General features: G+C 43.6%; 1 protein-coding gene across 2 annotated transcripts in view; it reads left to right on the forward strand.

The window, feature by feature from the left end:
- LOC144933502 (disheveled-associated activator of morphogenesis 2-like) overlaps positions 1-17201 on the forward strand; it is a 106415-nt gene that overhangs the window by 9680 nt on the left and 79534 nt on the right. For both annotated transcript variants that reach the window (XM_078858318.1, XM_078858319.1), the window contains exon 2: positions 16792-17031. In XM_078858318.1, coding sequence (XP_078714444.1) covers positions 16837-17031 — 195 coding nt within the window. In that variant the 5' untranslated portion in view covers positions 16792-16836. The remainder of the gene's footprint in view (positions 1-16791; positions 17032-17201) is intronic.

Genomic DNA, 17201 nt, shown 5'->3' on the forward strand with positions numbered 1-17201 from the left:
TGTGTTTATTAAAGCGTGGCAGTTTAATCTCTGCAGTCGATTGTTATTACATAGATTTGCCCTTGCATAAACAGGCAGGGTTTCTGCATAAACTGTGAGCTTTTCCCCAAACGATTTATGGGCTTGCCTCGTCAATGGAATGCAAGTCCACCCAGTGTGGACATCTTCCATTGGGCGTCATTTTCCCCGATTGTGTGGCTTTGGCTCCGTGATTTGTGGGTCGTGGTTCAGAATAACATTTGTAACTTGTGCGAGTTCCAAATGCCAATATCAGGCTGCTCAATAACATTATTGGAGCAGTGTCCTTTCCTCACAGGGCACAGAAGGCCATGGTGGTGGGGAGGGGCTGTGCAGCTGTCGTAGTGGCAGCGTCTGCCTTTGAGTCCAGGAATTCTGGGTATGACGGAAGGAAGCAATTGGGGCAAGGGGCTAATGCAGGAATAACCAAAGTAATGATGGATGATGATAATAACGATGATGATAATTATCATCAATTTCAATGCAGCATTATCATCCTCTCCTCTCTTGTCAACAACATTATCTTTCAAATCAAAGTCAGCGTATTCATGCTGAAATGATAGCGTACGACAGCATGTCTCTTTTGGCTGTTCCGAGCCGCATAAATTCTGCATTCCTATGTTGCGGAGTGAAGCCATTATCATAATGAATAATGTAATCATTGTCGGTATCCATAATTTATCATTTGATGTGTTTAACCCAGAGAATGACGTATCAGGCGCCGATGATGAAGCGGGAACGTGTGTCGACATTGGTGACTATGCTCGAGTGTGGTCTGCTTTCTCTCACCTGTCCAGCTGGCTGGTTGGTTCATTCTCTGCTTTTACCAGCCAAACAGACTTCCCTTTATGAATGTTCATCTTGGCCTCATTGTTGACATCTGGGTGCATAGGTTCTTTGCCAGTTGAAACCTTTTAAGTTATTGGACAAGGTGGGAAGTAAATTTCATTGTGCTTGTAATGCTTTATTATATGAACAAGTTTAATGGATGCAGATTTTAAAGACACGTTTTTTTTCATGTCATCAATTAAAGTCTTCATTTTCATGTGCGTTTTTGTTATTCACAGACAGGCAGTGTGGTAATGGTGGTGTTTTCACAACCCATCAACTTGTGTTTTTATAACCATGCGTGGCAGATGATGCCATAGTACAGATTTGTTTTCATACGTCAGTTTGTTTGAATACTAATCTTGAGCATCATTCGCATTCACAAGAATGTTGGGCTGAGGCTGGAATTGGAGTCACACTTCTGGTCGGTCGCAAGTGCTTATAATTGATGAGCGAGTGGACTGTGATGCGTGGGTGGTTCTCTGGCGTGAGTGTAAGATTTGAATGTCCTCACAGCTCTGCCCAAACCCACCCACCTCCTCTGAAGCCGACATCCAACATGAGAATCATCTCTGTGGCTCACAGTTAGGGAGCGGGGGGAGAAATCAAAATTTTCTTCATTTAGCTAGGAAGGATATGCAGCATCATTTTCCCAAGGTCTGCTCCGTGCGTCATGATGATTCCCCCATTCACAGGGAGGAAGTGAACTTTCAGCTAACAGAAGTAGCTAATGTTTAATGTATCGGAGTACCGGCAGTTGCTTGCTCATGCCACTTCTGGCAGAGATGTCTCCACTATAGAGGGAGCTTGAGAGAGCCCATATCGATGCCATCTTGGTCGACTCGTCCACGATGGCCAGATGTCTTGGAAGATGTGGGAGAACCCACACTTTACCCCACCATATGCGACCTGGCGATCGACTTTGGTGTATCCACTTGTACAGCTGGGTGGACAGAGGTGGGGAGATTTAACAAAGCTACCCATATTTTCAGTTGGCAACCTCTAGATTGTAAGTCCAGGGATTCTCACCATTAAACTACAGAAGCATTAATATTTGAAGCTTGAAGTTGTGTGTGTATGGGATGAATATCTTATTGAAGGTTGGCATCAATGGACAAGTGTGTACACAGTACATTGCACCGCGTGCCCGTGCAGCTCCCTAGAAATTACGTCTCACAGTATTGAGCCTCCTTGCCTCTCTCCGCTCTGAAAAACATATACATACGAGTAGAGATTATATTTGTCTGGCTACGCCCCTACAGAGACAGTCGTTGGGGGTTAGGGGGTTTGAGATGGTGGGGGAGATATTTGAGTGTGGGGTAATGTGTGCTCTGTTGGATCCTGGGGGTGGTTATGAATTTTGTAAGTGGAGATGGTGAAGAAAAAAATTCCCACCATGACATAGAATGACCCATGGAACACATTAATCCAGGGCTGTCCGTGTTCCGGGGGGGATTCAGTACCACATCAATAATGATGATGTCTGGCCGCATGGCCCCCAGTGCCATAAAATGGGACAGTGTGTGCCGTATCATTGCATAAGGCTGCTCATTCTGTGCAACACAAGCATTTCTAAGTGTTTGAAAAATGCGTTCAGCATTCCACCATGGTAACACACTTGACAGCAAAATATACAATATTAGATTTGACTTTTTCTGGGTCTTTCGATGTAAAGTGATTTTCCTTGTGAATATAGTATCGTGCGCCATAATCCGATTTTCTTGGTATGAATGAATTGCACAGCCTTAAACCAAAAGGTACACACGCACAGAGCATTGGTATTCAGCTTGTCATCTGTCTTTTCTCAAACAATGTATTGTGTTTACATTTTTTTAACGTTAGATAAAAAAAAGATATAAAAATCCTTGTGGGACCATGGGCGTTGCCAATTAAAATATATGCTGCCTGGAGTCTTGGCAAAAACCGAACAATATGAAACATGGTACTCATCACAGGAGGTGATTGTGAAACGAGGCTGAGAGCTTCTGGGCAGGAAATTGCATTGTATCGGTATCAGTCATCGGCACATACACAAGCGCTCACGCCATTGCGAGAGTGAATTACCGTTGGGGTCACATGTTTGCTGGGGAGATTTGAATATATTGCACAAATCTGTACAGTGATTATCAAGGGACAGTCGCTTTTCTGCTGCCACGTACGTAAAGGGTAATATCGACGCTAAAGTAATGTTGAAGAGAGTGGGGGGCATTGCACACGCCGACAGGAAGTCCCGGTGCCTCCGGGAAATACGCATTGCCCGTGTGAGCACACAGGGGCCACCAGTGAGATCATGGCTTACGCAAAGGAAAAGGGTGCGGATGGTACGTTGTGTTTCGGGGGTCAGTAGGTGAGAACGTTTGGCAGGACTGAAAGCACTGCTATTGCTTGCGGTTACATTGATAGCATGATACCTGCAAAAGCTACAGACGTTGATGGTAATCGTTTTTTTTAAATATTTACATGAAAGAGAAATTCAATGTCACGTGTTTTCTTCTCAGCGACATCGTTAATTAGTAAAAACAAATCAGTTTTGAGTGGGATGTTGCTGATGATCTTTTGACTATTTCTTTATCAATATTTTTTATGTAGGAGGAAATTCGAGTGTCTAGAGAAAACTGAAGAAATTGAAGAAAGCACATTCAAACTGCAATACCAAGGGGCTAGCAAAAACTTGCTGTATTGTATATGCCTGAGTTCAATCCACATGCATGTTCAAGTAACACATACACAGGTGAGCCTCTCATCATCAGCCACAATCTATCTCCTGCTAGACGAATCTCCAAAGCCTTCTCTCGCAGTCTTGCGATGAAATGATCTATCTAGCCCCATGCACAGGGACCATTCTCGTCACTTCATCTCTGCGGCAGTCATCCTCTTGGGCGTATTTCCTCCATTGTAATACGCTGTTGTACCAATCGCTACACCGAGGTGCCCCTTAAATACAATGGAATGCTCCCTTTGAAATTAGTAATAGCAGCTGCGGTATATAACACCTCACACGCGTTGATCAATACACCAAGAGAGTTCCACATTTATAGGGGTTATTTACTTTAGCAAAATCTTTACGGTATCCATTGCCAGTGCACCTCTCAAAGAACCAAACTCATGGCCAAGCTGCTCCAACAACGCCAAGCCAGGAGCATTCCAACTTACAATCAACAACCTTTGAGATCCTATTCATTCACAGGCATGTCAGCTTGGTAGTTTATGTGTCTTCTGAGAGTAAAGAACTTTTAAAAAATGTGTTCGGGTAAACAGCATCATGACTCTCCACGCTAAAAAAAGAATAACTTTGGCCCCACGTTGAATCGTAAATCTTCTAAATATGTTTACATTTCGGATACCACTTATCTGTGCAATGACAGTGATACATGTCTTGTTAAAATATTATAGGCAGTTCTTACGTTTGATCATGTTGAGCCAGTGCTCTATTGTCCTGTGCAGTATACTTCTGCACAACTTGTAATGAATTCCCCTGTGGATATAATTAGCACCGGCTGAGTTCCTTGCACCTGTGAGGCTATGCGTGGCATGCACAGGGCGTGTGGTGGGCGTCCTGCATCGAAGGTATCACGTGTTGAATGTCACATGACGACCGTGGCTTGTTGTCCCCATGCTTATGCATGTTTGTGTGAGTGTACCAGTGCAACGTCGATATTGTATCTCCACGGGTATGCGTGTCCGCGTGTGTGCTGCGATATGAAGCCGGAGACACGAGTTTGATTCCCGTCTCACGGCCAACACCAGTGACGATTATCTGAACCGGTCCTGGGCCTCCCCTAGGTCGACACAGCCTTAAATGAGTACCTGGTGCGATGTGTAAACATCACCACTGGAAAGACAAAGGCGGCCCGGCGTGGTTCTGGCCACAAACCCCCTCGTGTGCCGTACCGGCCTTCATAGGTGCTACTCGCTAACAGCACTTGCCCCATCAGTCTGTTAAGGCTACACGGGGAATCTTTGTCTTTGTGCAGATTGTATATTTTAGTTTACAATTGTTGGGCGGTTGGCCAGTAATCAAATTAGCCAGAATCTGCTCGGACATGTCACATCTCGGAAGCTAAGCAGGTTGAGCCTGGGATAGCATTTGCATCAGCTACAACCGTTCATATAACAGGTGCTGTGGGCTTCTGCAATGCTTCATTATCAGAAGATGGCAGTGCAGTAAAATCCATTGATGTACGTTATTATGCTCAGACGTTTATTTGCCCTGCTTTCACCAACCCTAACCGACCACCCAGCATGATGAAAGTATGCTCAAATAACCCTCACGATCTGTACGATGTGAGTGGGGGGGGTCATCCAGCAGTGGATTGAAGAAAGGGCAGTACATTTTGTAAGCAATGTACGTTTGAGAATATGTACGTGAGTGTGTGAGTTCGTGCCTTTGAGTGTGCATACCGATGTGGGCACGTGATGGTCTAACTTTGACCGGGTATAAATATAGAGATGATCGTTGGGCGATGGGAGAGAGTATACATTACCGTATTGACCACAACTTACCTTTGCGTCTCTGGTACTGTGATTCATATATTTTGTTCATATGTTATGGTCTTGTTTGAATTAACACTGATAGGTTAATGTATGTTGGTAACACAGCCTGTAATCATTCTTTAGACTCAAAGGGAGATTTGGGGATTATTTTAACAAATGTCTGCTGTAAGAAAAATCATTCCAGAGAGTTTGGTCCAAAAATATGCTTCTGTTTTCATGACAAGTGTCATGATGAAAATTTGGAGGTGATTGTTTGAAACATGTATTTGAGGAATACGAAAAATGGTATTCTACTACAAAATATAAATGTGTCTTTAACAGTTTATAAATAGCCATGTTAGCCTCAGATGGATAGTTCCACATTTAAGGCAACCTCGGTAAAAAACGTCTAAATCATCCGAATAGTACATTTTGTGTATCATTTTGAAGTTAATCGATTTAGAAAATAAGGCTCATTTGTGGAATAATTTAATGGTTTAACACAAAAGCAAAACTGATGAATATTACATCATGGGGCCTTCTTATCTGAGTACGTCTGACATGGTATTTTATGAACATTTATCCCTTATCCAGAAAGACGGACATTTCTTTCTTAATTGCAGGCCTAATTGGTTAGCATCCGTTGCCTATTTAAAAAGCCACATCGTTGTTTTACTGATAATCACCAACATTTAAAAAATGTACGAAATGTGCATCCAAAGCTGTGCAACTGTCTAAAGATTTCCATCTATAAATATTACAGATACATTATTATCAAACTACCATACTTGGTATGATGGCGGAAAAACCATGGTATAACATCTTAAGAAAATATGGTATTGAAACTGATCCTTAACTTTTTAGAAAACAGGAACATCAAGACATAAAATAGACCATTTTGCAAAGCCCTCAAACCGCATGAAATGCAATCAGCAAGCAGTGAAGTGAACCAAAGTGTTTACCACTGTTTACAAAGTGTGTTCATATCCTTGCCCAGAGAGCTATTGCACATTAGTCAGGCCAGATAGCAGAAGGCCCCAAGGGAGCTTGGGAGGCATTATCCTAGCAGACTGCCTCATCTCTCTCCTCACTTTCGTTCTTACTTCCTCTTCCCCAGGGCCCTCTCTTTCCTCTCCTCCCTCTCTCTTTCACTGTCTCTCCTTCTCTAGGTCTGTCGAGTCTGTACATTCTCTCAGTTTCCCTTCCTGCATTACACAGTGTCTCTGGCAACCTAAACTGAAATGTTGGTGCCGTGTACTTTTTTTCGAAAAAAGAAGAATGTGTTTCCACTTACCACGTCTGTGGAGAGCTGAGGGGCCATGTCAGGATCTTGGGAGCAGAACCTGCGCTGTGCTCACTCCTGGGCCTGCTAAGGACACGCTTCTCAACCCATTTACTGGACCGCATGTGGCAACAATCTGGGATAATTGTATAAAAAGACTTTAGCAGAAAGCTGTATTCTTATTGAAGGATGCGGTTCACAGTGCTCATATTTCTCAAAGAAAAAGGCAGAGCAACAGTGGCAGTTACGCTCATTTTTATTTTTAACATATATTGATGTTTTGGTTTATGAGACCTAATAGGCTTTGCACTTGATTAAAGTGCACACTGACCTGAACGTACAAATATCGCGGAAGAAACACTCTACCCAAGCTCCTATTAACCGAATGCTTCATCACAATGCATTCATTAACACATTTATTGTGAGTATTTTCCACACACACATTTGCTTTTCATCATTGTTGGGTTTTTTTTTAAGTTTGTCGGACTGTTTGTGTTGACATGGCGGCAAAGGGACAAGGTATTTTCGAACGGTCATCTTCTCTCACAGGGGGAACGGGGCCATATAAAAAAAAACCAGGCTGTTCTAAAACTTCCTGTAAAAGCTTCTGCCCACACGAAATGCAATCAGCATGAAGTGAGGTGAACCGCAGCATTTGTCATTGCCGACGAGGTGGCTGTAAACAGGGGAGGGATGATAGGGAGGTGAGGGGTGGGTTTGTTTGGGCCTTCCTTCATTGAAGATCTTACCAATTGGTGATTCACTTCATTTATATCCCTGTCTTTTGAGCGCTGTCTAAAGATGATTTTTTTCTTCTTTCACTTTTGTTATTCGGCTATAGTGCTGGCATAGTGCTACAGTCCACTGGGTGCCTCATTAACCCAATATCTGATTCTACTGATGTGTCACGTCTGTAAACCAAGGTCCATAATGGTGTCACTTTGCCTGGCAGTGTATTGGAGGCTGTAAGACAGCAGCGTCGTCAAAAAACATAGCAAAATCTGGAATGCACGGCATGCAGTGCCCTGCTTCAGCTGCTTTTTAAAAATAACACCAATTATGTGCATTCCCATGTCAGATTTCTCAACGGATTCAAAATTTCAGGCGACACGGGATTGGTGGCTAAATGCAGCAGAAGGTGGCAGTGGCTGAGGCTCTCCAGTGCGTGTGAACTACAGAGAGCTCGGTAGGTAGTGGGCCCTGCGGGCTCGAATAGTCCTCGGGCTGTCACAAAATGTGGATTCTCTGAATCCCACACCACAGCAGTTAAGCCAGAGCATTCTCACCTTTTGTTATCCTGCAATTGAAATGTGACCTTTTACACTCATGGGTTACTATAGTCAGTAATATACAGTGTAGAGTAATGAGAATAATAAATATTACCCCTTTGTCAATCTACTGCTGGATGAAGGCTTCCTGACACTGTGCCGATCTTAGGGACTGTTTGGCTTTGTGCGGGTTGATGAATAGTTGGGATATCGGTGGCTGAAAATCAAACTCAGGTTGCTGGATTCACAGCTAGCTGCAAGAACCAGTGCAACATCACTCCATATTAATTATTCCAGAATGTACGTGTTTTATAAGGTGTTTATTGATGTATTGTACATAATGAACATCGATTATTTCTTAATAGCTTTCTGCCAGTGTAACCTCTGATATAGACAGCATGCAGGATAGCATTTCACGAACTTTGCCAAAGTCAGTGCCGGTTATGGCGTGTTTGCCTTGGCAATGTTTAGTCTCACTTGCTTACTTTGGTAAGTGTTGGTGTTACCGTCTCAGCTCTTTCTGTTAAATTAAATATTGTGATAGTGTTATGGCCACACGGTAAACAAGGATGTCCACATCAAAACAAGTGCTGGCACGTGTAATCACTTTGCGTAATTTGTACCTCATTCATTAAGTGGTCTGTCCATTGACAGGTCTGAGGCACGATTTGTACCTAAGAGTCCCAAGTAAATATAGCTTTGTTGAATATAGAATCCATCGGACGTAAATTTTACATTCATGCTTTATAAACCACATCATCGTCAGAAATGTGGGGGAATTTTATGTCACGGCAGGATACAGTATTGTGCATTTAGACACAAACACATTCACACATGCACAAGGTATACAGCATACAAGGTTAAAAGACTGGAAAACATTACCAATGGAACACAGAACTATTTGTGGATGTACAAAATGTGTTTAGAACCATTACCATTCGTGGAAATGTTTGTTCATAAATTGTCTGTGACACTGCACACATACTTTACGAATGATAATCTGCAAACAATTAAGCAATCCAGTGCTCAGCAGCCGATCCATTACTCTTGAAATACAAGTGGCTGAGCAGTATATCTCGTGCATAGATAATATCCATCCTAGTGTGTTTTTTTTTGTTATTGTTGCACTCAACACGACGTCGGTCAACACGTGCAGCACCTTTAGCGCAATCTTCACCTGCTTCGGGAGGATCGCCGGTCCCAGGTTGAATTCCTCATGCCCCATGAACGGGAGTCAAGCATTGCCCCCCCTGAGCTTCTCAGCGCCCATCTGTTTTCCGTCACAGAGATCAAGTCACACGTGTTTCGTATCATGGTGGCGGGTTGCCTCCTCATCGGTTCGGCCAGAAAAAGCTAGACACGGTGTTTATTTGGTAAAAGGTTAAGATGAAATGCCTGCTGGATTCCAGTAAAACAATAGCGCTTTTTCTGGCACTACCCGCTCTGAGGTCGCAAGTTCTCCGCTTGTACTCCGCGCCGTCCAAGTGACGCCTTGGCTAGCGAGCCGTGGCATGTGTGGCCAAGATGAAGTGGTGGACAGCGGTCTTCAATGATCCCTACTTCTCTTTTGTTTTGGAAGCAGCGAGCGCTGCCAGGCAAAGCCAGCAGCAACAGCCAGAGCTTTGAGGATGCAAATCTGTGTAATGGACGCAGCTGCCCCCACAGTAGGCCTGTGTTGCGGTCACATGGAGCTTTACATGGCTACTATTCATGAGAACAATGCCTGCAGGACACTTGGCACACTTGTTAACTCTTTGCGTCTACTTGTGCGTATATTCCTTCTTCTCTTGTGCCTTAAAAAAGCACATGAATCCTGGCACTCTTGTAGCAGAAACCACCAGGGGTTTATTATTTATTTATATTCAATTGAAGGTTCCAACCAAGGCCAAGTAGCTCGGCTTAGTCACGTGCTTGAGAGCATCACTGATGCTCTATTGTGCACGGACATAGGTGCAGCAGTGTCACACTCGTCGTTCGGCCAGATTTGCCCTGGCGAGAGCAGTGTCTGTTAAATTCGTCTTATGATGAATAGGAAATTGCTTTGCAGCAATTTTGTGGGCCAGATCGTATTTTGAGGCGTGTGCAAATGTTGACGCCTTTGGAAGTGTTCGCGTGGCGACGGCGCTGTTTTATTTAACTTTTCACTGCAATGTACCGTTACTAATTCTGCGTGTGTTTTTTGTAATCGGCACTTTCATGTCTGGATGGAGCAGCTTTCTTGCGTATAAAGATTACCAACATTCGGCTGAAGACTAATAAAAGTCACGTAAAATTTTCACAGCGTGTCTTTTTAAAGTGCCTCGGGTTAGATCAGTCCCGTTGTGCTCGAGTGGGCCTCCGTACCGGTTGCATGCTCCGAATGGCCCCAGATCCCACTGCCAATATTTGTGTTGTCCGTGCGATTGATGCTGTGGTGCTTGATATGCGTCCGTGTGACCACAAAGGCAGTGCACCCTGTGCCTGAAATAACTTAACGCTTGCCCCTGGATCTTGTCAGACATGGCCCATATGTCATTGTTATTTATGCCGCTGCAGGCTTCTGCGCCAGAAGACCTTTAGAGCCATCTGCTCGCAGCTCGTGCTGGCCTTGCAAAATACGACTCTGAATCCAAACATTGGGCAACCTTTGGGAGAAGCGAGATGGTTGGAACGCACGTTCCAAAGTGCATATTTTTCTCATTAAAACCGAAACGCTTGATAACCATCATTGTAGCGTGAGATCGCGATCGTTGAAGATGTAAAACATGTCCCTTTTTAATTGCTGCATGGGCAATGTATAAAAACTCAGCCTAGAGCCCAGAATTGCTTCATTTGATTTCTTTAAAGTAAAAAAAAATCTCCTTGTTAACATACATTACAAGTAACACATTTGGACAACTAAAATGTGCAATGAGGATAAATCACTGCGTTGGCAGTGGTGCACAAACACAAAGAACAAAAACTCAACACATGCGTCAAAAACACTGCCCCAAAGAGGAAAAAAAGTATGTGAAGTGGCGACATCACAGGCAATGGCCCTTCGTCGTAGCAGAGAGATGATCTTTCTCTTTCGGCATTGTCACTGAGAAACGTGTTATTACAATTTTTGTCAAGCTGCGCCCGGAGAGCAATGCACGCTCTGCTGTAATTTATCCGGATTTGCCGACAAGCATTATCAACTGCAACCGCCTTGCGGAGACATGTGCGTGATCGTGTGCATACAAGCAGCTTGCCGGGGCAGCGGCACTTTCCCTTTAATCAGAAATGCGCTGAACCAGGGTCTGTGCCGCGCGTCACGCAATGGCTACACAAGGCAGGGCCGATAGCTCTACATTCCACATGAAAGGAGAGTTTCACCCAAGACCTGTGCACTCTTGAATGTAATGGATTCGAAGGATGTGCGTCCGTTAATCGGCTGGTGTCACTCGAGCGTAGTTGAGGATCTTTCGGATTGCGTCTTAACAAGACACTGGAGGATTTCAGAGATGGTTTGTTGCAGACACATTTATTTGCCAAGTTTGAAGGAATACCAACTTAAATGAGCTGTTGGGGGCGATTGAAGCATTAAATATGAAGGAAGTCAGGGTGAGGGAAAGGATTTGAAAGGATCCCTTTCAGACATGCTATGTCACATCTTTAGCTGCCGATCCCAGTGAAATATTTATGGGGAAGAACATTTTCAATATTCTGCCTCTTGTGGTGATCTCGCAAACTTTCATGTCCCAGCTACAATGTAATATTGCACACACGCTTATTATGTTGAACAGGGCCCCAAAGTTTAGATTGAGTGGTATTGCCACGAACATATGGCAGCCCAGAAGCATTTGTTCATGAACATGACTGTTGATGAGCTCCAGAAGGTCAAAACAGGCCCAGAGTTTGCTTGTTTAAATAAATGTTGATGGACAATATTGATCTGGAAAGCCAATAGGCTGATAGCCTAAACAAATCTCTGTTGTATGTGAAGGCCCAGAACACAGTTCTATATTTATCTTTCACTCAAAATACGATATTAGAGAAGATTTGCAAGTTATGACAGAATTACATGAACCAACTCTGACTCATATGTAATTATACTTAACAACATTGTCTTGGCCTGTAAACAGCACAAATATGATGTGCCGGAAATAATTTCAGATGTTCCTAAACAACAATGTGTTAGTTAAACTGCAACCTCATACATTATAAATTGTGGGGCTTAATCCCAGGAGTTGATTTTACCTGGTTCTTTGAAACTCCCCACTTTTGTCTTACTTGGTTCAAAATACAATTTAATGATTGCATGCAGTTGTTGTCAGTACGACAAACCCTTTTATTTCCTTAGCGTGTTGAGAAGTTACTTGACGTGTTTTCTGGTTGCACCACACTTGTGGTGCGGCACGCCATCCAAAGTTTCACTCCACATGCTAAGGTCCCATTCCTGAAGAAGCTATCTGGCACGTGAAGTGAAATGCAAAACATCACGCCGAACAACACGCGGTACGACCCGATAACTCCCTGGAGAGATATGCAACCCAACCTACGCAGCAGCAGTGTGTTAAAACGACCATGCCTTGGCTTCCCCCCCCCCCCCAAACATTTGCAACCAAGAACATTATATCTCATCTAATTGCTGCTGCTTGGGTTGTGGGATGATTTTTTTCCCTTCAGTTTTATCCCCCAAGGGGACATATTAAACCTCGCTGGATGCCTGTGGTGTGTGGGGGAGACCACCGCACTAGAAACGCCGCACCGCGGTCGCCGGGTTAGATGGCCGCTCGTCACGCACGTGTCCACAAATAAGAGCCCAACTGATTTTTACCGCCCTTGTGTCAAATTTCCAAGTCCTGAAATTGCAAGCGCACATGGGGCCCACCCAGCCTCTTGTGAAGTGCTTCTGCGGTAGCCGAGCTCATTCGGCGCACTAGCAGGCCTCCCTCACGTGAACTGGAGATGCGATGGTAATTGGACAATATCTGGTTAACGGTGGCGTAACTATGCATCATCGATTTAGCATTGCTTCTTAACGCTCCTATTATACGTATCAAGGTGCGTGCGCAAGAAGGAATGGTTTCTTTAATTCATTTAACGATCTGCGAATATAACATTTTAGTCCTATGGAATGAACAAAACTGTACAAACAAACAGAAAGAAGAAAGTACAAGCGAGACAGAAAATAATTAAATCTTAAATTAATGACATCCCTAAATCGTGGAAGTTCATGCATTTGCTAAGAGGTGGGAGTTGATGGCTTCACTGCCCCGCTGGCTACACAGATTTGTTTTATTTCTGCATAAACTTTGTATCCATAAATTATACAATGGCCGATGTAGTGGCCACTATTGTCATCATTGGACATGTGCACGGTCTTATATAAATATAAGATTACAGCTGTTTAAACCGAGTACTTAAAGTGGGTTTGCTTAGCTGGTTGAAGTTTTCTGGCCGTCTAAGAGTTAAAAAAAATAATTTTATATTATTTCCTAGATGCAGTTGAATCCATTCATTTAAAATTGTAGCGCCACACTTCACATTACTTGGTCTGACAAAATCTTTATTTTTGGGACAATGGATATTGCTTGCATGTGGCCTTTTACTTACACATTTCAGCGTATCGCTCGTTTCATTTGATCTTTATAAGTAAATAAATAACATTTAAACGGTATTGCCTTTCATCCACGTGCGTACAGTTCGTGCACTTACGTTAAACCACGCACGTGGTGCTGATTTTTTTTTCTCCTGCCGCGCACCTGATGGCTATGGCCTAAATTGCACAGTGCACCCTTCTGTTTCAACTTTCTTCCACAGTCCCCCCCCCCCCCCTCCTTGTCCGTTGTGCACCTGCAATGGCCCAATGCAGGATTTGAAAACTGGGACAACTCCACCAGCCTGCATCGACCTAGAATTTGCCCGCCTACTCTCCACCCTCTGTCCTCTGCTACCCTGGTGTCTTCCTCTGTTGAGGAAAAAAGAAAGACTCGTGGAATTGATCGTTTTGACTCGTGAATGGGTCGTAATGTCTTTGTACCCCACATACCCAACATAGTTGGCATCTTGCCCCTTCCGCTGTGTCTCCCTGAAAAGGCTAAGCTGGTGTCGTCTTTTGCCAACTCGCCAGCAAAAAAATATTAATCGGCCCTTATTTCCTCAATTTTTATACCCTGCATGTTAGCAAGTCATTATCTGCGAATTCCGTGACAGTGGTTGCCTTTGAACCCATCGAAAAATACGGTGGTTGCAGATTTTTGTGGTCGCACAAGGAAACGGAACACGTTTGTAGGCGTTTTTGTCCATGCAAACAATTCTAGTTATTTCCATCATCGCTCGTTTCAAGGCCACGAGGGCCGCTTGAGCCGCGGACACCTGCTGCTGTCAGGCCATTACATACTCATGTCATCCTGTATTACTGTATTCGTATACATACTTCATAGACTGCCATCTTCATCTTACCATACGCCCGCTTAACACTGCCACTGGTCTTTTCATTTGTCTGCCTTTGTCAAGCCGCCGCTGGATAAAGACCTCCCCATACAGTGTCAGTCTTGGGGTATTTTTCACCATACTTCACCATGTTGCTCAATCCGGGTTTGGATATCACTCGCCACTGATGCCATGGCTGGGAAATGAACCCAGGTCACCGAGTTCATCGTGCAATGCGCTAACCACTACACCCACCACTCCACCTGCTTTTCATTTATCAATGTTGAAATTACATTAGAATATCAAAAAGTAAAACTGCTGTGTGTCTAACAGCAAAAGTTGTGTTGTTTAGTGAATCCCATGAATATAATTGGCACCTCAAACTCTTCCTGACAAAATGTTTGATGGATTCTTCACTACACTCTCAACAGTTTCAACTTGAATACTTAGATTCTTAAACTACTGAAAACATTGTAAACATTCTAACTTGTGGGCTACATTTACAATTGTACTTCTGTTTAACACGTAGGTTTTCGCGACCAATATTATTCATAATATTATGAATTCTACTTCTGCTGCATTGCAACCAGACAAATATACTTATTTCTCCATCTGATGAGCTTGATTAAAAAAAAGTTCAAATGAATACATGAGAAAAAATAGAAAAGTAAAACTCAACATGTTGCGCTTAAAAGTGTGGTATGTTTCGTTGACTGACGCCACCAGAGAGAGAGATTTTCATTCCGTGACGGTTCGTTTTGGAGGATCTGTCAGAGATAACACGCGCAGGAATGACTTGGTAGCCCTGTGTGTGCCTTCGCCGGCAATGGATGTCTATTATAAACACGTGGCCTATTTCAACGCAGTTGAGGTGAGAGTGGACAACACACGCTCGCGCAGTGTGTGGTATCACCCTACCTACTGTGTGTACTAGGATGGAGTCGCCAGCAAGCGTTTCAGGAATGTCACTCATTAGACAGCCGTTTCACACAAGCGCACCGTTGTTTTTGCTCACGTGGTTGTAATGTGCTGGGTGTAAAGCCCTCTCCCGTCGGTTCGCCTAACCGTCGCGCCGGTGTTAGCAACTGAGTTAAGGCAGCAGATCCACAGCAGCCCTGTGATGCGGGAAGGTGTTATGTCTATTTTTTTTTATTTGACGAGGAAATGTAAAATTATTATTGACTGCAATCGTGTATAGTATGCATTGTACTTGGGGGAGTTTTGTAACCTGCTTGATAAATAACAAATGCATGGACATTGTAAAGCAATGGGTTATGAAGGAATACCTGGATTTATTGTGTCAAGTTTTTACTTGCAACCAGCTATTCCACAAATTATCCATCCTGACAGTCAAAATGTCAGTATAATTCGAGTAATACGTTAAGATTTTTGTCGTGGAAACATGCATAAGAATGTTAATATGAGTGGCATCATCACAGTTAGCTCCCACATGATTGTAAACAGTTTTAAAACAGATCTACCACGTTAAAAAAAACTCAACACATTGGCTGTTCTTTACAGCAGATACATTTATCACTCTGCTATAAAAAAAAAACACAGTCATTAAAATATGCTTTCTTTTTCAGGCAGTTTTATTGATGACTCTGTTAAGTTAGCGCTATTTGTGCTTGAGCACCACTGCCAATGCGGTACCACAAAAACAAATCACATTTCTTTTGATTCTTTAAATCGTGTTCACAGAATTGATACGGTTTACAGCGCTCTCCTTGTGATGACTGCCAATGGCGATGTCAGTGTCTCTCCCGGCTTGGTTGCGGCAAGACGGAGCGTGTTGTGGGCATTACACACTCACCTCCCTGTGCTTGTTTCTCTTGGCTCTGTGTAACGCTGGGCGAGGGAGCTGAGTTAATCTGCTGCTCACCTGTGTGTGTTGTCACCGAAACAGAAAAACCTGAAAAAATCCCCACGGGGTCTGCATGTGTGCACAATCAATGTCTCGAGAAACAAATGTGCAGCTCCAGTAAGACCTAGATACTTTCAAGAGCATTCATATGCAAGCGAATTGTAGGACAGAAAAACAACAATAAAAGCAAGCATTTCACATTGTTAGGCCCCAGACGCGAATCAGAGCCGACGTCTGACTCACTTATTATTTTTCTGAAGCGCAATTTATAATTCCTATTTATGTTTTAAAAAAAGCGAGGCTGATAAATAAAGCTTCAGTAAACCAAAGTAATTGCTTCAAAAGTATTGCGCACATAATATGCTGCTTTCAAAACAACAGACTTTTTATTTTCTATATAAAGCAGTGCTTTTGTTTTACAGATCTCATTGATTACAAGTCAAGGCCTTTTTATCATAAATATATCATGTTTATATTTAGTATAACAAAAAATATATCCAATTTCCTCTTCCTGTGCGGAAGTTTACATTTTTTGCTACTCCTGTGATTCACAGACACTCTTTTATTTGTGTCACGGGTAAGGACTTGTTTTTTTTGTTAGGCACTTAAATACCCTCGCCCCCTTCGTGCTCCCGCTCAATGTTTACCCCTCCGTCTCTCCCCCTCCTTCTCTTCCACAGGGGTGGCATGAATGGTAGGACATAGAGCTCTACCAAGTACAGGCCATGGCACCACGCAAGCGAGCACGGGGGCTGTGGTGTCTGCTGTGCTGCTTCGACGGGTGCCAGAGGGACGAGCCCCCACAGATCACACATGGCCTCACGCTGCACCGTGACCACGTCTCCTCCATCCATGCCTTGGAGGCCCCCATGCCCATGCCTTCTCAGGAGGAGCTGGACATGCGTTTCTCCGAGCTTGTGGTGAGCCCATCGATCGGTCCTCCTCTCTGTCCTTGACTTCAGTCGTGCACAGAAACAAAAGTGATTTCCCTTCTTAAATGAGCATTGATAGTGGTGCTCATCTATGGCGGTGGGAAGTCTATCCATAGGACAGCCACTGTTGACCTCCCCACAAACTGGTACTATTTTTT

This window comes from Lampetra fluviatilis, chromosome 7, assembly GCF_964198595.1.
Source record: "Lampetra fluviatilis chromosome 7, kcLamFluv1.1, whole genome shotgun sequence".
Classification (NCBI taxonomy): Eukaryota; Metazoa; Chordata; class Hyperoartia; order Petromyzontiformes; family Petromyzontidae; genus Lampetra; species Lampetra fluviatilis.